General features: G+C 38.2%; 1 protein-coding gene across 23 annotated transcripts in view; it reads left to right on the plus strand.

Moving 5' to 3' along the window:
* Positions 1–22649, plus strand: part of CELF1 (CUGBP Elav-like family member 1) — a 57902-nt gene that overhangs the window by 19478 nt on the left and 15775 nt on the right. For 9 of the 23 annotated variants that reach the window (XM_040558011.1, XM_040558010.1, XM_040558012.1 and 6 more), the window contains exons 3-10: positions 11495–11682; positions 12328–12410; positions 12816–12864; positions 14760–14894; positions 15078–15157; positions 15469–15630; positions 17004–17085; positions 20075–20203. In XM_040558011.1, the coding sequence (XP_040413945.1) occupies positions 11505–11682; positions 12328–12410; positions 12816–12864; positions 14760–14894; positions 15078–15157; positions 15469–15630; positions 17004–17085; positions 20075–20203 (898 nt within the window). In that variant the 5' untranslated portion in view covers positions 11495–11504. The remainder of the gene's footprint in view (positions 1–11494; positions 11683–12327; positions 12411–12815; positions 12865–14759; positions 14895–15077; positions 15158–15468; positions 15631–17003; positions 17086–20074; positions 20204–22649) is intronic. The other 14 variants (XM_040558016.1, XM_040558019.1, XM_040558018.1 and 11 more) reach the window with 3 other exon arrangements.

The raw sequence follows: 22649 nt of genomic DNA on the forward strand, positions 1-22649 counted from the left end.
GGTGAACTCCTGGCTGTTAACACAGAAAGAGGGGAAAGATTCCTCTGCTTTCAGGGCATGGTAGCTTGCAGACATCAGTATTCAAATTCTTTTCTATGGAAGACTGGGCGTTGAAGTGTAGGTGTTGTATACCATCCGTACTTCCAATTTGAACAAGTCAGAATTCAGTTAAAAACAGGAGAAAAAAAAAAAGAAAGGACAGAACACTTCAGGCAGCAGCAATGTTTTGTTCTGTTTCCATTTCCTTTTAGTAGTTCTGTAATTTCACAGGGCAGAGATGCATGTCCTCGCTTCTTGTACTCTTATTTCCTGCCTTGTCTCCTGCTCTGTGTTATATTGCTGCCTTTATTTCCTTTTACTATTGTTGTCGCCATGCTACTTTTCCTAATTTCTCAAGGTTTTTTTCTGTCTATGTTGCCAGCATGTCCACAGGTCTTTCAGATCTCTTACGTATTTTTCTGTAGTTTGTCTCTTCCAAAGTATATAAGCATTGTTATGTTCTAGCACTGTAATGATAAAAACTCAAAATGCTTCCCAAACCATCTGCTGGAATTTTGGCTGGTGTCTAAAAAACAAACAAACAACAAAACAAATATTTTTACTGAAGTAGTTTTTTCCATGTCTTTCAGTAGAGATTAAACAGTACCTGAAATTTTACATTTATTGACAAAAAAAAAATTAAAAATGAGGCTAACAAGATTAAATCCTTTATAGTTTTTCAATGGCTATATGGCTTCATAAACAACAAGTTGGCAATGAGACGAGAAAACCTACAAGCAGCTACTTCAAAAGCAGTTGCCCTGGGATTCATACATCAGTGCTGCTTCTTCATATCAATTATTAATTGAGAAGTGTCTTGCAAACAGGGATAAACATGCGATGATTACTTTGTCTTTGGTTTGACAAAATTAATTATTCTAGGGAGCCTGCATTAAGGCTTGCCATTATCTGTTCTACAAGTACAGCTGCTCTGGTAGGTTGTCATGTGTTAATTGCTCCAAATTCATGATTTAGCCTTTTGGCAATTTGTTCATCTGCATATATGCCTCATGTCTTTCATAGAATTCCTCTTCAGCCAGGTCTTTGTCTGCTTTGCATCACAGTAAGTTTTGCTGTGTTTTTTTTAGTGTTTTTTTTAAAACATTTTTAATCCACTACTACTGCTACCACCAAGAAACAGCTGATAGAGCTGATTTTTGTCTCCCTCTCTATTCCTTTAGTCTGAAGAAAAATGAGGAAATATGCCAGATAAAATTAAGAAACAAAACTTATCTGGGAGAGACTGTTACATTTTTACGAAAATTAACAGCTATGTTTTATGTGTCTTCCAGGGGCAGGTGTTAGAAGGGAACAGTTAAGCAACAAAGAAAAGATGGAGTTCATCAGTAAATATTTTAATGTGAAGTTTTTCCTAACAGATTTTATTTATTTCACTGTGTTGTTTTTAGAATATTAACCTGACGGTGCGTAGGTACTCACTCTCCTTGAAAACAGGGTGGGCAGGTACTGGCTGCCTTTGGAAAAATGCCAGTATATACTGTCTGTCACTGTAAATGGCACTGTTGTGGACTGTGATAGTTCAAATCCTTTGGAGTGTCTTTGTCTTTAAAAAAAAAAAAAAAAAAAAAAAAAAGAAAGTGGGTAAGGATTCTGAAAATAATAGTTGTGATTTGTCTTTTTTATTTATTTTTGAGTAACATCAAACCAGAGAGATTTGGAGGCTCTCAGTTTGCTTATTCTTCATTGCTCTAGGATAAGAAATTCCATGATTGGAGGTAGGTGTTAGACAAGCCCAAGCCGTTGTCAGGAAGTAGTTTCCTGACCAGTCTACTTGTTTCTCCATTTTTGTAATGCCTATGCAAGGATTTCTAGTGTCATCACTGAAGTAGCAGACACAGCTGCGGCAGGTCAAGCACTAGGTTAGCAGCCTCATGCTGCTGTGTTAGCTGATGGCTATGTCCTAAGAAAGTAAGAGGGTAGCGTTGTGCAGCTGTTCTGCCCTAGGGAAGCAGAGCATTGTCTGCAGAGCTGTGGGTTGCTCATGCTGCTGAAGTCTGATACCCACTAGTATATTCACAGCATGCTCATGTTTCCCCATTCAGGCAAGCAGATGAAGACAATGAAGGAAGAATTGCAGAAGTTTGGGAGCCACAGTCTTGAAGGCTGTGAACTTCATTTATCTGCAATAAGAGGGTATTAAGACTGATAATTCAGCTTCTTCTGCTAGTAACAGGAACTCAGTTATTCCCAGAGCTGTACGTTGTTGCAGGTTTTTTTTGGCTTCTCGGATTTGAACAAATGGTGTAACCTGCTTCCTGGTAGATAAGCTCTCATGTTGCAGAGCTGTCATCTCCCATTTGGTGTAGTTGTCCTCAGGAGTAAGCCAGGTATTGAATATACCACAGATTGAGTTTATTTGTCAGTTACATGCTAACATACTGAAAGCAGTTGCAAGGCATTTTAAAAGAAAGGAAAATGCATACATACTGATAACTGTCTGTGTTGTAGAATTTTTGAAGGCCAGAGGTGTGATTTACTACTTATTTTTGTTGCTTATGAAAACATTTGAATACATTGCTGGTAATCAGTTAGCATTTTTAATTACCGTTTACATAGTATATGTATAGCTCAGCTTTTGAGTAGTTTTAACAGCACAACTTTTCTTTTTCTTTTTTTCCCCTATAGTGCTTTTTCCCCTTCCTTTCTCCCAATACACATGCATAGGATCTTTGACATGTTCCAGACTTCCTGCCTTCCACATTTATAGAGGGTAATAATCTGTACTGTTTGTTTTCACCTTGTCACCATAAAACTGACCCAGTAATCTCTCAACCTCTGTTTTCAGCTTATGAGAACCTCACCTGTTGTGGGTTTGTCTGGTAGCTTCCAACTACTAGTCCAGTCTGTCCTTGCACTCATGTAAGTTTATTGTATCTGCAGTATCCTGCCAGCAAGGAGTTAAAAAAACGACTACCCTTTGCATGAAAAAACATCTCCTTTCCTCTGAGAGGAGGAATACTGATGTATCAGCCATTAAGATTTTGCTTTCTTATCTGTCATTTGAAAAGTTGGTTAGCTTAGAGACATTATCTACTTGCAAAAATAGGCCACGTGACCTATTTGAGCTGATACATGCGTTCATGTCAGTGCTTGCTTCAAATAAAAGCCAGAAGGATGACATCTAGACTCGTCAGTCAAATGGGCATGTGGCAGTCAACGGAGAACTGCTTGGCTTCACATTGGCGTGGGGTAATGTTGTATATACACATCTTCCCAATCTGTTTTTACTTTTACATTAAGGTCAAAGAGAGTTCTGTCAAAGCATCATTTGATTCCTGGACTTTGCTGTTTGTACTTCCAGCAAAACAATGGCTTATACTGACCTGTCTGAACCCTCAGTGTTCTAGACTACTTTGCTGGTGCCCTTTGAAGAGCCCGCACACTAATGCGTGCATCACAGGGAACAAACAGGAGGGACTGGATGTCGGTGTACAGCCTGTGCAATCTGTGCTCCAGTCCAGAAGTATCTTAATTGATTGATAGAAAGTAGTTGAATTAGTTGGGTTTTTATTAGCCTGTTTTTAAAGAAAACAATGCACAAGCCTTGATCTTTCCTGAAAACTTTGGAATTCACTGTTCATTAAAAAAAAAAAAAAGGCAGAGCAGTAAACATCTCAAGGCACTGAGTTCCTAAGCATTAAGTGAATGTGACCGTGCTTTGAGTAAGTCAAAACAAAACAGTCAGCTCCTTTCCTTTGTCTGGCAGTGTGCTGGTAGCTCTGAATTAGTCTTGCTGTTGGCTGTTGAAGACATTGAAGGCTCTTGAGTTTCATTGGGTTTATTGTAAGGAGGTAAGATACATCTGTAGGAACAGCTTTTTTTTTTTTTTTAGTTCTCCTTGTGGAATGTCTTGTCATGTTTGTAGTAAGGGTCAACTAACTAGTGCTTTGGTTTATTGTCTAGCAAACAATGTTCTCATTTCTTTGTGTCTCAGGAAGGCATCATTGCATCCTGATTGGCCTGTATAACACCTGGAAACAGAGGAGCTAAGGGAAGTAGCTTGAATTTTTGCATCAGGTCTGTACAGAACTGGGAAAACAGCGCGTTCTTTTCTATCACAGTTTGTAATCCCCAATGGTACTCTGAAAAAAGCATCTTCAAGTGATAGGTCTTTTCTGACCAGCTTAGTTTAGAACCCCTTTGCACAACCAACTTAGACAGGTATTGGGCTTTATATGCTGTTTTGACACATCAGATTTGTGTTCATGGTTGCCACAGAGAGGCAACTGTGTTTTTAATCCACACAAAGTCTTCACTATTTCCACATGAAGAGTATGTACTGGATATGTTGATTTAGAAAAGTAAAAAGTTGTTTCTAAGGAACTTCAGAAGTGCCACACTGGACTAGTGGAGTGCAGTCTAGATTTGTGTTTTGGTTCTGATAATGTGTAGTATTGCGTGCATTAGACAAACGGGTCTAAAATCTTAATAATGATTGATTAGTCTGTGTTTAAAGGTGAGATTACTTACTAGTTCCTTACTAATGCTAGCTAGAAAGTGGTAGATTTTTATGTCCAGTATTTTGATGCATATAACCTATTGGTTATCTGTTTTTTGTTTGTTTGTTTAAAGTGGGAATTTTATATATATGTGCACTAGATAGAAGTGGAAAAATATACTCCTGTAAAAAACCAGTGGTGTTCAAACCCTGTCAATATTTTACAGGATTACAAAACTCACTGCCCCTAAATATTTTATCTATGAACTTAGTAAGAAGTGTTCCTTCTTCTATGTTTCAGACTTGCCTTTGCAAGTCTCTCCTGCTTTAGTTATATGAATATGGGAAAATACAACTGCTTAGTGAAATGAGTGGCAGGAATTTTGTTTCAAGCGAATGTTGCATCGCAGTAAGAAGGCAGGAAGAACAGAAAGATTTCAAAAGAATAATATGTATTTAGGGAATCCTATAGCCAAATTAAAAGACAGTGTATATGTGTGTGTTTTTTGCTTTTTTTATAAACTCCACCATTTAGACTTCATTAGTAAAAACAAATTTGTTCAGGTGTTAGTGCAATGCTTTACGTTCTTTTCCAGAAAGATAACCTCATTCTCACTTTAGAAAATAGGTTTTGTATAATTCATTTTGAATAAGCTGTCTTTACGCTCTTATTTGATAGTAAGCTTAGCTGCCATTTTATTTTTTCTTTTTCTAGGAGTGCTTACGTAGAGAAAACACACTTCCTGTAAGGTACAGGAATAGGTGACTTGCTGCTTCATCTTCTGGCAGAGAGCCGGGAGTCCTGGGGGTTGTTCAGTCAGACAGAAGTTCAGAATTCATTTGTTTTGATCTTTCATAGAATTAATTGGAGTAGAAGCTGAAGGTAAACAGGGTTTCATTCACAAGCCAGAGAAGTAGAATAAGAACATCTTGATTTACCTCAAATAGTGTGGTCCCCAGAAATATTTTGAAGAAATGTACAAACAAACCCTTATATTACAAGCTGTTTTTAGAATAGATTTTACTTAAATCGTGCTAGGTCTAGAGAGTATAGAGGATTTAAATGCTCTCAGCTATATGCATAAGAGCGAGCACCGTGAAACTGGTATTTCTGAGATAAAAGCAGTTGTCTTCCCCTCCTATCATTTTGTCTATCTAGGAATTTCTATGAAAATCTCCTATACATGAAAATGGTTTTCAGTTAAATTAATCTGAATTGTAAGCAACCCAAAACTTTATTTATGTTGATGGTAAATTTAACATTCTCAGTGTATGGGATTTGAGTACTCACAATGAATAACTGTCATAGAGATTGTCAGAGAAAGAAACTGCATCTTTGGCTAGTAGGTAAGGGGCTTTTTGTACCTATTGAGATGTGGGAAGACATTTTGGGTTCCACATATGCTGAAAACATTCTGTCGACATGCTTACATGATCAACAAAGAAACAATAAAATATTGACAGGTAGTTACTGTATTTTGATGTGTGTAACCTAGGGGTTATCTGCTGAAAAAAAACAAAACTGCAATTCAGCAGCACTGTAGGGATCTGGATATGCACAGATAATGCAAGGGGAAGTTTATTCTAGGACCTGTCTCCTTCAAAGCTTCACAGTGTCTGATTTGCCCGTAGACTGCATCCTTTCCCATAGTTTGATCTCACCATCCCAGTAGTCCCTCAGCTTCAGAGCTGTATATGTTGTCTGAGGTTCAGACTGTATAAAATAAAAGATGGTATTATCTTTAGCTTCCAGTTAATTGCTCGTTGAAATGAATGAGGCTTTCTTAGTGAAAGAAAATACTGCACTTGGTTTTTGGGTTTTATTTTCAAGTGTTGTGCCCAAAGATGTGATGTAATTCTTCAAGCATAAAAATAAAAGCAAAACTTTCAACGTTTATGCCTTACAATCTGAGGAGTTTATATGGTGATATATTCTGCAACATAGCCTTAGGGCTTCAGAAATATATTTATAAAAAAAAAAAAAAGAAGTGAGATTTAATCTATAGTATGCAGAAGTTTTTAATGTTCATATTGTCAGGTTAGCACCAAGTTTAAATTTGTAGCTACAGTACATAGAGCTTGGAATGTCAGACATTGTTTCTATTATCCTTTGAATAGAAACAGTCAAAGAATGGGTCTGGAAGCCAACAGGAATTTGACATCTGAGCAAAAAATAAGTGTGTTTAGCTGTCTAATTTTTCTTTCTTTGTGAGCAATGGCTAAGATGACTTCTGTGTTTTTATAATTCCAAAGAAATAACCTCTTTGCTTTATTCTTCCAACTTCTATCCAGTAGTGAAACACTATCTTTTTCCACTCTTTCTGATATTTTTACAAGAAAAGTCCGGAAGTGTTTTACTCTCATCAGCTTGATTCCTTCAACTAAATAATGTTAAAACATAACTGTTCTCTATACTAATATTTTGTCACTGTAACTGCCGTCATTACTGTGGAATTATGGCACCTTGAAGCATGGAGTCTTGGCTAACGTACATTCAGATATTTATCCACCCTTCTAGTATTATTTTCTTTCCCTCCCTCAAATTGTACATAACAGCATGTGAAATATTTTTGGCAGAGTTTTTCATTAAATGAAGTGAGCATATCAGAGGAGAAAAGAGTAAGTATAATGAGAATTAGAAATTAATATGTAGCGGGATAACTGTACAAAACCAATGTTTTAATGAGCAAAGCCAGAAAACTGAATTTGACATGGAGTGTAACAGTGTGACAGTGAAGGATTTGGTAACTTTTCTGCCTGTATCTTGTTGCATTTTTGTTTTAATGGAACAAACGAATATGCTTTCTGTTTTGGGGAGCAGAGAGATGTTGGGGGTAAAAGCAAATCAGAATGACGTAGTGACTTAAGCTAATCAATCTCAGTAATGTTTTTGAAACCCATTTTCTAGAGTATCTCATACCAGCATCGTTTTTCATCAAACCTACAATGCTTATGGCTGCTGGAGTATTTTACTGGCTGCTTAAAAAAGCTAAGGATGAGAGGTGTTCTGTTACTGTCTTTAGTAAGACTAGAATTCACAATGCTGAGCTATAGAATCATATAAACAATGGAGAGAACCCCAGTGTATCTTCTGCTGCTTTCTAACCATATAAATCTGAAGTGTTTCTCTTTGTGGGTTCATTTTAGAAAAATCCATAAAGCGGGCCTCGGGCTGAATTCAATGTTTGAATATGATGTGTTTTACGCAGGATGGCATTTTTCAAGTAGGAAGCCTGTGAGATGTGTCTGAAGGTAGATACTAACAATTTACTGAAAGCTAGTAAATTGACCTGTGTTCCACAGTGCCTACTTGCGTGCTTATGCCAGTGGTGCTTAGCAGGTAGCTTACACCTTCTTGTTAAGGAATAAGCCTCCATGCATTTACCACATAGTAAGAGCATGCATGAAGTAGTTACTGCCAAACATCTGATGTGTGATAAATTCAAGTCCTCTCTTATTTTGCAGTAACTTATGTCTGTCTATCACAAGGCCCAGCTCACTGTAGGCAGAAGATGGGAAATGTTCTTTTTTTCAGAGGTTGGAAAGGGTTATTTATCTAAAAAATAATAAACATGCTCTAATTGTGCAAGCATAAAGAAAGTTGGTATACTGGCCAGTCTAAATAACTGCAGGTACGTGTTGCAGTCATTGACAGACAAGAAAAGTGATCACGGTTGACCCAGTATGCGTTCCTTGATGATGCTCTAAGAGTTTATTATGGGGTTGTATTGTCTGTATGCATAAGGCTTATCTGGATTCATGTTGGACTTGAGCTAATCACACCACTTGGAGTGCTCGGACACACCCAGCTGGCTCTGTAGCACATTCTGCAATCAAATATTTCTGCATCTCACAATGTGGTATTAACAAGATTATCTCCCCATTAGTTTGAGTACTGGAGGCTTAACAATAGGTCTGTATTATGCATGTAATTATTACACCTCACAGTTCCTCGATGAACATGTTATTCCTGTTTTAGTGATGAAGAAGCTAAGGTGTTATGATCAGTGTTTTCAAAGTTTATACAACAGTTTTCAACAAATCACTGCCAGGAACAGTATAAAAACAGGAATGGTATTACCACCAGACCTGTATTTTTCCCTTTCTTCATCATCTGTATGTCTCTGGATTTACAGGACCATGATGGGCCAAGTGTTGTTTCCAAAACAATGGATGTTTTGCTCCTCTAAAGAGGAGTTGTTGAAGTTCTGTGGGAGTTGGGGATTTTTTGAGTTAACAGACCTTAGCTGTGATATTTTTTTGGCAAGTTCAGAGAAACAGTTGGCATTTGTCTGCCTAGAATTTGAGAGTGTCAAAAATGGCACAAGATGGAAAGAGTGAGATCATTAATCGGACATTGAAAATGTTTGTGGGGAAGGAGCCTTTTGACTACACGCAATGAATTGTCCACCTTAATACTGGTGAGGTGGGAACTGCCTGGATCTCAAGGCCTTGGGCTGCCATTTTGGGAGGCAAGGAGTTAGTTGGGGATGGAAAGACTGGAGTTTGTATTCTTTCTGCTCTGTTACCCATTGCTATCTTCATGGATCTGACACTCTGTTTATCTGACAGTGCACTCAGTACTGCTTCGCCAGGGAAAATTGCACAAAACAAGCCCAGTGCATCAGCATTTTCATTGTGTATTGAGCTGAGCCTCCCTTCACATGGTCACATCCCCTTTTTAATCTGGGATTCCATGTCCCTTTCCCAGTCCAGCCTGTTTCAGTGGTGTCTATTGCTGGTCTCCCCGAACTTCTGTTTCTGTGGTTTGAGTGTTTTTTGTGTGGCTGAGTGTTAAGACCTGCAGAGCTTTTGGAAGTGCGTTGTTTAGGGGTTAGGCAATACACTGAGTTAGTATTAGTAGTTTGTGACAGACTGAGGTGATGGCTGCGTTCAAGTTGGATTTCCTCCCGGAGATGATGGTGGACCATTGCTCCTTGAACGCTAGCCCTGTGTAAGTAGTCTATCTTCATGTCTAATTTTATAACTGTAGTGAGAGTTGGAATTGCTGTCTCTGAAGCCAATGCTGTCTAATGAATTCCCCTTCCCGCGGGGGGAGGGGGAAGAGGGATAGGGTAGTCTGCAATTTGTTTTCTTGAGGAAACTGTAGCAGGCATTGGGAGTTGATACTGGATTCTGGACAGAGGAAAAAAATGGTTAATTTTGGGGATGGGGGTAAGGAGGAATAAAGCTATTCGATTGTACTGTTTATGCGTATGCTGTATGCTACGGGTGCTGATGTTCTAAAATCAGTTATTAAAATGAATTGTTGCGAGAACAATTCCAGTTCTTTCCTGTTAATGATTCCAGACTAAACCTTTTAATTAGGAATTAAGGGTTCCTTGAAATCCTGTTGAGGTCATGTTAAAAATTGCTTGCTTAACAGGGGGCTGGCAGCGCTCTTGAAACTGTGCATGGGAGAGAAGGCAGGGCTGAAAATTATTACTGGAAAAGGTTAAGTGACTTCCAGTTGTTCTCATTTAGAATGAAAAAGCATGTAGTTTACCTCTTTGTAAGAGGTATTCTTTATGTTGGATATTTGAAGAGATGCTGACTGTTTCGGAGTGGAAAGGTTGAGTAGTGAAAGGATTTATGAGGATAATTCCCTTCCCTTCTAGTAAGAAGCTGTGTGGTTTCTGAGGTCAGTTCATACGGTTATAAAACTTTGGCATCAATTCTTTATCATACTCTGGACAGCAGCATATTGAGAGGGGAAAAAATAACTAAATGTTACCTGGTTTTGAAATTTTTTCTAAAAAATTACATTGAGGGAGAAATGTGATTGCCTATAGTAGTGTTCCTTTTGTTGTCTGTAATGTAATAAGCCATTGAAAAAGAATCTTTAAAAAGGGAAAAAGCAGAGATGAAGAGAGCTGACTACTCTGGAAGAAGGCCACTGTATCCTTCAACAATGAGTTTGGGGACCGGGGAGGGGGGAATCATTGCACGGTTACTGTTCTGGTCCCCATGTTCTTTCTAGATTATGTAGGGGTCAGCCAGCAATTTTAGCCTACTAATCACTAGAACTGCAATAGGATGTCATTACAGTCTTCCACAAAGATAGGTCCTGTGGTATACCAGCCTGTGACTGCCAAAAGCAAGACCTCACATTGTACTCAGCAAACAGTGAGGAGTCAATACAGAAAGCAGCGTATGGCTTTCAGGTAGCTGGGTGAAGTATAACAGTTTTATTGACAGGCTTTAAGCAAGCGGTTCATACAGCTACATGTAGTGCCTCACATGCAGGTTCATGTAGTGCCTTGAAACCTTTTTGAAGAACCCCATAATCAGAACTTCTGTGTTATTATAATCTAAGAAGTGATTCTCTATCTGTGTTAGCAACCTACTGTTACACAGCTTGATTTACTCTGAGACTAAGATTGTCCAGGCCCAACCTGTTCATCTGCAACCTGAGCCTGTTTTTTTTTTCCAGATATTGTTCAAAGCTGCCTAGTTTCACAAAGCACTATATCATTGTAAATCTTTAACAAGACTTCTCATTGATTCAATTGTACCTATTTTTCTGTTTTAAGATATTTTTTCACCCTAGGATATAATTCCAGGTAGTCATCTTTAAACATACAAAAAAGTTACCCTCATTTACACTGGTTATTAGTTTAGGTTCCTTCCACTTCCAGTTTCTCCTGTAAAATTTTAAAGGATTGAACTAGTGATATTTTTCAGTCATCTCATCAAACATTTCCTGAATCCCAGATGTCTACATTATAAGAGCATACGTTAGGAGAAGTTTTAAACAACTGTGCAGAGTAATTGGTTTCCAAGTATGACTTGCCAGTGAATGTGAATAATAATCCTGAATATTCTCTTGCTATGCAGGACTGCAGATGTGCAGGAGTCTCTTTGTTTTAATCGTACATGTTTATATATGTATTGAAATACATTTTAACCTCACTATAAGCATGCTGCTTCTAGCTGCAATGAAATCTAGAATCTGTAGGAAGCGATATAACAGAAATTCCTTGTTATCTTTCATAGCTCAAAGAAAATGAATGGCACACTGGATCACCCAGACCAACCTGATCTAGATGCTATCAAGATGTTTGTGGGTCAGGTCCCACGGAGCTGGTGTGAGAAAGATCTAAGAGAACTTTTTGAACAGTATGGTGCTGTCTATGAAATCAATGTCTTGCGGGACAGGAGCCAAAACCCTCCTCAAAGCAAAGGTGAGAACTGTCTTTCCCATGTTAGACTTGGGGTCTCAGCTGCTTTTACACAGTTCCAATCTTAACTGTTTGCTTGGGCGTGCTTGAAGACTATGGATTATAAATACAGAGCAGAACACCTAATAAATATTGTGTTGCTTCAGAGCATTGCTGTGATGTTATGATATGGCCAAAATCTTGCTGGAAGTGTCACAGTTTCAGACAAAATACAAAATCGAGGTTTTAGTTTTTTGTATATATCAAATGCTTAGTACCTCAAATCCTAGCTAGATGCTGTAACCTGGATTTGCAGTTCAGTAATATGCAATAATCTATTTCCTGTAAAACCAGATCTAAGATCTGGATACTACCAAATAATTGAGTTTAACAGTGGAAGTAGCCAAGATTTGTTTGCCAGATATATGTAAATGATTGTTTTAATGACATGTTATAGTATTGAATATATCCTGTTGATGGTATCCTGTTTTATTACACACATAAATCTTTTTCAAGTTACAATCAGTAATACCTACCTATTTCAATGTCTAACTTCTATTTGTCATGTATTTTGCATTGGAAGGGTGGAAGTGGGAGATTTCTAATTTCTGTACAACATGTCAAGATTTCTAGTGTTCTTCCTTAGCTAGCATTTTGTTTCAATTGCAGGGTGCTGTTTTGTTACGTTTTATACCCGTAAAGCTGCACTAGAAGCACAGAATGCTCTTCACAACATGAAGATTCTCCCAGGGGTAAGAGAAGAGGCATTCTTTCTTCTCGGCTCTATCTTGTCTTTCTTTTCTGCTCTGGCACCACATTGTTTTGCCCTCAAGTCATGTTTAAGAGATACATTAAAAAGAGCAAGATTGTGAGATTTGTACAGTAACAGATCTTAAAGGAAATTTGGAGTGTTTTGAGGAATAATATGGTAGTGAAGTGTATGGGCATGGCTCCTATAAAAGTACTTTCTCAGGAGGAATGATGATGTATCATTTGGAAAGCTTTTCTTTCTTCCAGAAATTTGTGTGTTGTTACATATACCTTTCTGTAGAGACAATTCAAGCGACCATCTCTTTCTTCCACTATTCTTCTGGGAATATATTTCATGTAGCATAAAGCGAACACATCTGGGATTAAATAATATTTTTGCATTTCAGATGCACCATCCTATCCAGATGAAACCAGCTGACAGTGAAAAGAATAATGGTAAGCTGTGCTAAAGTCTGAGACTTGTGGCGTCATTTGTGCTAACAGGGAAATTTCAGCTTGTGTTGAACAGCTTCTGATCAAGTCATATTGAACTGGAGACCTAATTAAAAAAAAAATCAAACTGTGTTTTCAGTACAGTGGGTATTGTAAGTGAGCTCTGTAAAATTTCATGACTAAGTATCTTCCACTGTTACTGCTTGCGGGGAAAACCATGGTGTCAGTTGGGGAAACATCCAGTGAGTTCTTGTTTGTACTAAGGTGTTTGAAACCTAGAAATGCTTTTCAGGTGTTTGACCAATCTGAAAGCCTGTTGTGGTTAGGGTGGGAGTCCAAAACTTTACCTTGTAGTATACAAGGAAGAATAAGAATTCAAAAACAGACCAGCAGAGAAAATACTGTAAGTATACTTCTACACATTGGCCATTTCAGATTAAGATGTTTAACATCTAACATTGCTTAAATTATTTATCCATGCATTTCCATGATGAGCTTGTGTACACACACATACACACATACGTATATATGCACACAGACATATATGCACAAATGTGCATGTTTCTTGGAAGAATAATGGAAAGTGGAAGAAGTATTTAATGAAATTTTAAGGTGACAGTTCTGAGGCTATAATATGAATTTTAGTACAAGGTGAAGGTGAATATATAAGTAGGAAAGCATCAGTTAAAGTATTTTAACATTAAAAGGAATTCTGGAACTCTTGAACTAAAATGGACTACAAAAAGGATTTGAAGGCAGTTTTATGCTCCAAGAGCTTGACAGTGAACTGGGTACAACAAAGATTTAATAGTCAGTCAAAGACTTGTCAGCTGGAAAAGTTTGGAATTTTTCTTGTCAGCTCCAAGGAAGACTCGGCAAATAAATTGATTTCCCCTCACCATGGCACTAAATAGGAGAAGACTTTCTGTCTTAAAGCTTCAAATTGTGCTTCAGGCCTTCATCATGTTATATTGTGTTAAATGTTTTATTTGCCAACTGTTTTATATGTCCAAATGGCATTCTGATTAATTTGCCTCATCACTTAAAAGTGAGTATCTCAGAGGTAATTAACATCCTCAGATAAATAAAATGAGAGGTTTGAAGTTCTGATATTAGTAACCACCAATTGGCAAATTAAGAGAAATGTCTGTTTCTGCACCGTTTGTTTTAAAATAGTCCACGCACTAGAAGTTTTTCTTCAACTCTAATGTATCTGGTAGCATCAGCATTTAGAGGGAAGATACAGTAGCAGACAGATCAGATTGGATGTGTCGTTTTCTTGCTTTTGGTAGAGATCAGAAGGGATGACTATGAAACAGAATTAAAACAATAGGTGTTGCTTCTTCTGTTGAGACAGGAGCATGAGGAAATAGGCAGAACTAAATTTACGTGATTGGCCCCCTGTCACACCAATCTAATGAGCTAGAAAGAATCCTTTTGTGACTAACTTGTCTGTTTAGATACAGGTGAGGTATGTTGGCCATCTAAAGATAGTAGAATGGACAGATGAAAGGATGAAAATAGTCCAGTAAAATACACAGAACTCTTCTCTTGCTAACCAGGAACTAAATGTAGGAGATATGACAAGTGCTGCTGAATCTGATGCATTTTTTGCTTTTGTTTTTTAACATTCTTGTAGCTCACAGGCTTGCAAGGGAGAAACAGACAGTAAAATATAAACATAAAACATTATAAAACAGGTATCCTTCAGAGTCATTGAGGTGTCACGTATGCATCCTCCTAAAACAAAGAGATTGCATTATTAGGAGTCGGTTTTTAACAAGCACCTACCCCAAAACAGAAGGAAAGTAATTCTACAGTTGATGGAGAAGACTTGACAAAATAAGATGTAGTAAGTACGTTTTTGTTGGTAATACTCTTATCCTTTGATTTCTTAGCAGTAGAAGATAGGAAGTTGTTTATTGGAATGATATCCAAGAAGTGCAATGAAAATGATATCCGAGTGATGTTCTCCCCCTTTGGGCAGATTGAAGAATGCAGGATATTACGGGGCCCCGATGGCCTGAGCCGAGGTAAGCAGGAACTTTTCTGACAGTTCAAGATTCTCCAAAGGATGATGCTACCTTTTGTAGCTCAAGGTGGCGTTTCAGCTATTTCAGTGATTTTTTTTTTTTGAAGACACGTTCGTTTCTTTATTCATCCCAGTAATTGCAGATATAGTGAGTGACTTGTTTCCTTTTGTGTTCTTTCCCCAGGTTGTGCATTTGTGACTTTTACAACAAGAGCCATGGCGCAAACAGCAATCAAAGCAATGCACCAAGCACAAACCATGGAGGTAAAGCAAGTTAGTGAATGTCAGGAGAAAATAGTTACTGTGGAATCTGGGGGACTAGAGAGCAGGGAGAGGATCATTGTTTGCTCTGCTCCTAGAGCTCAAAATAGAAACCTCACCTGCAGAGAAAATACCAAAATACAAAATGGAATGGAAATCAAATGAGATTTTGAACCTTTAATAAAACGCATTGTTTGATTATATATATGTATGGGGAGGGTGTCAGAAATGCTTCTAATGAGTGGGTCTTAATGCAGTAGTTTTTGATAGCTGGAGGATAGCAAGTATGTAACTGTTTGAATTGCTATTTGCAGGGTTGCTCTTCTCCCATTGTGGTAAAATTTGCAGACACGCAAAAGGACAAAGAGCAAAAACGAATTGCTCAGCAACTCCAGCAACAAATGCAACAGATCAGTGCTGCCTCAGTATGGGGAAACCTGGCTGGTCTCAACACACTTGGACCCCAATACTTAGCAGTGAGTTTCTCATCTGAGTTCTTTTCATCTCTTCAGGGATTGCAGTGTCTGATTGTTTTGTAATGCTCAATGTATTTGTATATAGAAGGCTTCTGATAAATAGAAGTAGGGCTTGTAATCCCCATTTTGTGGATGAGGAGGCTGAATTACAGGAAATGAAGTTATGTGCTAACAGTTAGTCAGGATGCATTTAAGTGAGGATTTCTGCCCCAGTCTCCCTAGCGCTAAGCACTGAAACGTTTTTTTGTCTTCTGCAGAATGGGTTTGTTCAGGGAAGATTCCCTTCATATGTTACAACTTCAGTGTTTATCCATGTAAACACCCTTTCATGTCTCATGTGGTGACATAGCTCTTGTATTCCTGTTCCATTGTTCCTTAGCCAGCATTTACTTCTCTCACCTCCCTTCCAGTGAGACCTAGAATAGTACTTGGTGTTGGGCAAACAGAAGAAGTTAGCAGGTGGAAGCAGCTCACAGTGTACAGTAAACAAAACAACAACAAAAACACACCAGAAGATAGAGAGAAACTACACTTCTCTAGCAAAAATGACTCAAGAAAAGTAGTCTACAGTTTCACTGGTTTCATTTGGTTTTGCTGGGTCCCTAAAGGGTGAACTTTCATAAACTGATGTGCTCTGGCTCATGTGGATTACCAGATAGCTATGAGAACTGTTTTCATGCAATTTGGGGAATAGAAAAGGAAAACTTCATCTCATTCTTGGTATAGTGTACTACTGAAGTGGGGACGTTCTTTCTTTTACTTCTGCGTTAAGTTTGGTAGATTGGAATATTTTTTTTAACAACACATGGTTAAGGGAGAAAAGAGTAGGAAATATCTCTAAATAGCTTCCTAGCAGGGGCTTGGAATTTCTCTCATGGCTGCTGTGCTTAAGAAATGTGGAGGAGATCACCTCTCATGGTGGCTCTTTGATTTTTGGTATGGCATTTGCCATTTGTCCTGTGCTGGCAACGTCAGCTGTAAAGTCTGGCTTGAGGTAGTATATCCTTATGGGTAGCAGTCCTGCCTGAGGTGCTTTGAATAGGTGTTCTCTCTCATTACTGATTCTGTTTTTGTCTTGGTGCATTAGATATAAACTTCACTTAGGCTAGTATACTGACTATCCTGAGTGGGAAAAGCGTTGTGGTGTTGCTTTGGCTGCAATGCGGTGCATGGGCAACATTGATTTTCACTCTGGTGGTGCTCTGGCTGTATTTTCTAAGAGGAATTCTTTTTATGCTTTGCTGTGATGTGGTGCATGGGCAGTGGGAATTCCCTTTGTGACGGCGCTCTGGCTGTGGTGTGATGCAGTTTCTCCCAGAAGCGGAGCCAGCCCTCACTCTCACTCTTGTTTTGTTTTTTGGTGTAATGTCTAGCTTTATTTGCAGCTCCTTCAGCAGACAGCAGCTGCCTCATCTGGAAACCTGAACACATTGAGCAGCCTCCACCCAATGGGAGGTGAGTTTTTTCCACCAGAAGACAAATTCGGTACCCAAAAAAAAAAAAAGAGGGTAGAAAAAGTAGCCAAAAGGCTTTAGACATATTGCATTTGTAGTAAGTAGTCCTGAGTTTACCCATTCCTGTGGATTGACAGAAATCCTCTGCTACAAGTGTGCATGTTCTTTCTTAATCTTAGTTAATCATTTTCTCCAAGGTAAGTTGTGGTATCCTGTTTATCTCCTCTACCATTTAAAATTATCTTCCCTTATGGATACAAAAAACAACAACTGCGTTTATTTTCATCCAAACAGATGCATATTTGAAGCACTGTGGTTTAGAAATAAGCACTAGTGCATGTGTTTGAGTGATAATGGTTTGTTTAGGTCTCATATTTTAAGTTACTTCTTTTTAAATGCCTCAAAGTTGAAAATGCAGTGTTGCAAGGAATGTGAACCAGTCCTTCATTCTGGTTCTTTAATTCCTGCGTTTATTTTACAATTGCTTACAACATTGCTGTGATGTGGGAATATCAGCATAATAGATATGAGCCGAATTCCTTGCTGTTGATTGCTAGTCAGAACGTAAGTGAAGTTATCTGAAGTATCCTTTAGGGTTATGGAGATAATGTAAAAGTTTCTGAACTGAGGCTGCAAATTAATTGTACTTTCTGTCTTCAGAGGATGGCGAATAATAAAACCCATCTTAGTAACTCTGTTCATCACATTCTCTAAATTTTTCTGCTGGCAGAAAACCTATAGTTTTGGTTTTAATACTGAACATTTAATGCTTTTAAAATTGCCTCTTTGAGTTGTCCAGTAGTTAATAATATTACGTGCCCTGTCTGTGCAGAGGTTGACCTTAAGGTGTTAAAAAGTAAAGTCTCTTTGTACATCAGACTTGTGCTGGTACACCCACCAGCAACAATTGCAAGCTTTTACGAAGTGTTGTGTTGTCCGTTTTAATAACTTTGTTTGAGGTTTATTCTAACCTTAGCTGCTTAGGTGTATTTTTTTCATGTTCAACCTCTTCAGAGCTCTTGGATTCTAGAGTCTTGCTAAAAGCAAGTTTAGTTTCACTAATACCTGTTTGGTGGTGATGTAAATAGATTTCATGATGTTTTTTCACTTACTGCTTCTGTTTAAAAAAGCAGTCAGTGATAAAGGGGAAAAACAGTATAGCAGTTCATATTTATTGTCACGACAATAGGGATGTTAGGGTGGCCTAGATAGATGAGGTTGTGTATGGAATTTTCAGGGTAATTCTGACTTCACTATATGTTTTAAAAAAAAAAAAAAAAAAAAAGAGAGAACCCTGGCATATAAGTAGCATGTTTCATGGTGTTTTGAAAGAATTATTCCAAGTCTATGGCTCTACACAGGAAGAGTTTGTTTCAAAGTCCCATTAATGTCTTACTTGATTGCCTTTCAAGAAATTCGTAGAAAAGTAAGCAGGTAATTAGATCCCACTCTGTATTAGGCTTATAGACAAAATTTAATCTTGACCCTATTTGAAAGCAGATGGGAAAACAATGTGATGACAAGAAAACAGGTGCAGCATGTACATGCCAAACTGCTTCAGAAAGGAAGCAAGCTGCTCTGTTCTTCACAAGCTCTAACACTTGCAGTTTTAACCCTCTGTAGCACAGTAACAATAACAAAAAACCTTTTTGTTTTTAACTTCATGCTTTTATGTTACAATTGCACCTTAGAGAATATAAACAATATCAGGATCCTCATGTTTTGGGTACTAAATATGATTAAAGATACAGACCCAATCACAAAGAGAAAACAATTAGAGAAGGGGAAAAAAAGAGAAGAAAAAACAAACCAAAAATACTAAAAGGAGTAGAAGCTACTTAGAGAACAGTTTATGCTGCATTGCCGTTTACATTCTTGTGTTGTGTTTGTATACTTAAAGTGCAAAACTGAGACTTTAATTAATAGGTGTGCATTGTCACCATGTACTTAGCCTCCAAAAGATGAGGAGCTGTGTCTACTTAAGACATTTGGATAATGCTATATGAATGATGAAAATAAAAATTTCTTGTAGAGACATGAAAGGGAAATAAGGGAAAGGGAAGAGAAGCAGAAATGGAAGATTGGAGCTAGTCTAATGAAGGATGGCTAAAATACAGGAGTGTTCAGAAGATGATCAATATGAAATGATAACCCAATTGCAAGGGAAGAAGGCAAATTACAGTGTCAGTACTGACTGAATGGTTTCATTCAAAAATTAAATTATAACTCAAAATGAAGATGAGTTGGATGAGTAAATGACCAGTAAAAGTTCATCAACTCATCTTCCTCCCACTGGCATTCCTGGCAGTTTACCTACAACCTGCCTGATGTTTTCCATTTTCCTTACCACTTTTGTTTGACCAGCTGACTAGCCTGTGCATACAGTAGGTGATTCTGTGGTCAGGAATTTTGCCACTCAACATTGTTTCACAATTTATCATTGCTTCTTGTCTGCCAAGGAGACCAGACAAAGCATGCTGATATTCAGCTGATGGCAGGTTAAAGGTGTGACACTGGCTACTGTGCTGTGTAGGCCTTCTTGAAAGAATTCTGCAGTTGTTGCTGTTGCCCTGTAAAGAGAGTAGAGGGATATGAGACAAGATGAGGTTATTAGCCTGGTGTATAGACAAGGCTTGCAGATGAGCTATTATACCCTGTCTTAACTCTCCATAGCAGTTAAAACTGCTGTGCTTTTGTGACTGAACATAACACTGCCTGAAAATGTCTGTGCTCTGGAGTCTACATCTGGGATCGTGGCTACTTGTTCTTTTAGGGAAATCATCCTTCTGGGCAAAAAATACATTTCATTTTAGTTGTAACAAGGAATCACAATGTAGAAGATTGGTAACTAGTACTGAAGTCTGTTGTTTTTAAGCTCCTGCCCATTACTGCAAATCCCATTATGATGTGCTGAGGTTGCTGGATTTGTTAGTTTTGGATGATGGTGGCTGTTGTAGGAGAAACTCTGTGTATTCTTCAATGTGTTGCAGGACTGAATGCGATGCAGTTACAGAACCTGGCTGCATTAGCAGCTGCAGCCAGTGCAGCTCAGAATACACCAAGTGGCACTGCTGCGCTCACTTCCTCCAGCAGTCCCCTGAGTGTGCTCACCAGTTCAGGTAAGAGACTGCCTGTGTTGTAGTGTGTTATGGCATGGGTTGCTCTGGGAGTCTTTTCAGGATAAATGTCGTCTGTTTTGTTCACCTCTGTCCTTTAACAGATAAGGAGTTTTTCCTGTAAATTCACTGGTGTTTGTTTAGGGTAGATATCTTTGCCACCAGCAAAGTGGTTTTTTTGTTTTGTTTTTTTTTTACTTACTGTATTCCTGGTCACGTTAATTTAGAGTAAAAAGGATTTTTGAGGTTATCATGAAGCAGAAAGGTAGCTGACCTCTTCCCAGTAATTTTACTACAGTCTCATCACATCCCTAGTTTCTCTGTGAATTCAGACAGGTATGTAGCAGATGTACCCTCTTCCTGCGGACATGGAGAACATAAGATGCTTTAAGCAGGAAGTAATGCATTCTGTGCAGTAGGAAAGACCACTTCATGTTCCTCTGGCATTACTGAAAAGGATACTGCAACTGTCTCACAGAAGCAAAATACACAGTTCACTAGAACATTTATTGGAAAGAGGTTGTCTGGAACTGATTTTATCAGTTGCACATCAAAAATCAGTATCTTGCTCTTTCATTCTATTTGTTTTTTTCTTTAGGTCATGTATATTATCCAGAGAGACTAGGATGTCTGAACAGTGTTCTTTTGCCACCTTATTATTAAATGTGATTATCAAGTACAACAAATAAAAAAAAATGAACTTTGCTTACATCAGACATGATAAACTTTTACCGCAAATGTGGGTCAGTATCCTACTCAATTATATTTCTACCCTGTTTTCAGTTATGTTTAAATCCTGACCTGGGAAGAGAGACCCTGTATTTTTATGGTGTCAGTTTTCCAGCATGTATAGAGTGATGGGTAGGTTTGTTTCTTCATAAAAATTCAGATTGCTTATCTAGTTCTGAAATACAGTCTACAAAGTTGACAGCCTCACATGTAATTGTGAGACTCCAAAGGAGGTGCTTACAGGGGTGTTTTAGACTGCCCCAGGTAGCTTTTTATGTTACGTAGGAAGACCAAGGAACTAGATGAAGAGATAAGGGGATTATAAGGGAAAGCTATTTAGAAAACCTTAGGTCACATGATCAGGAGTTAAGCTGTGGGTGCTTTGCGCAGTTTTCTACTTAGAGAAATTCCTGAGAGAGAATTCAGCTGAGTCTTCTGTTGGTATACAGGCGGGTTGGTGTTTTTGTATTTGTTTTGTTTTGTTTTTTAATATAAAAACTTAGTGGTCTGCAGTCCTTGAAGATTAAGTTTCAAAATTTATCTTGGGTACCAGCCATGGTATCCTATTTTGGAATTTAAAAAAAAAACAAAACAAAACAACAAAAAAAAAACACAGAGTTGAGGCTGTAGAGGAGCTACATTTACAATCCATTACTACTGCTTCATTGTAGAGAAAGCATGGAAGTGAATGTAACTGAGAATTTCTCCCATATCTCTTCATGCAGTAGCAGCGCTGGAATTGCCAGGTTATAATTGGCTATGACTGCTGTTTAGAACCAAGCTTTCCTTGTTGGCGCTGTCATTTACTGACTGGAGCAAGTTTGTTCTGTCTGTTGAGGTGGGCAAGGGGACTGGTAGGCAGGTTGTGAAGTTAGTGTCAGGCATACTAAAAAAGTTAGAGCCAGCATCTTCTTGGAAGTCTACAGTGGAAGGACAAGAACAGTGAACACAAACTACAGCCAAGAAGAATCTGGCCATAAAAGAAAAAAAACATGGTGAAAGTGGTTAAGCACAAGAACCAGTTGCCCGTGTGGCTGTGGAATTTCCATCAGTACAGAATTCGGTTCGAAAGGTCCTTGAAGAGGTTTACCTAATTGAGAGGTTAGACCAGGTTTGAGCAGACAGTTGGACTATATAATCCACAAAGGTCCCTTTTAACTGAAATTTTGCTATAATTTGTGATTCTTTGGGGCTGCTTTCCCTTCTGTGGATTTCGGCAGTCATACAGCACTCTGCAGGTGCCATTTCCTTCAGAGAGAGACATATTAGGACTGGGTTCCCCTTTTGATCACACTGGTGGAGAGTTAGGGGTGGGGAACAGCAGTCCATTTTTTAAGTACCACCTGTGCTGAATCCAAACAAGTTTTTGGTGGCCAGTTGCATCAGTAAATGCTTGTGTGTCATCAGCTGAGTGATCGTGATGCGTCACTTGAATTAATATCCTATACACATGTAGTAATTTACTCTTCACAGCCTTCTAATGTGAAGCAGTCAGTATTGTATTGCTCTTAAAACATAATTACAAGTAAAATTTTAAAAACTAGAGATTATCTTTGTTCAAAAGAAATTCCAAAAACAAAATTTGGAGGATGTATGGTCTATGTGTAGTCAATGAGCAGTCAAACTCCTAAACAGTTTCAGGGGCTTTTCATTAAAGCTATGAATATTCTTCACATTTTAAAACTATGTGAATTGAAAAGAAAGTCTCAATGTATATAGA

Source organism: Cygnus olor, chromosome 5 (genome assembly GCF_009769625.2).
Source record: "Cygnus olor isolate bCygOlo1 chromosome 5, bCygOlo1.pri.v2, whole genome shotgun sequence".
In the NCBI taxonomy this organism is placed as follows: domain Eukaryota; kingdom Metazoa; phylum Chordata; class Aves; order Anseriformes; family Anatidae; genus Cygnus; species Cygnus olor.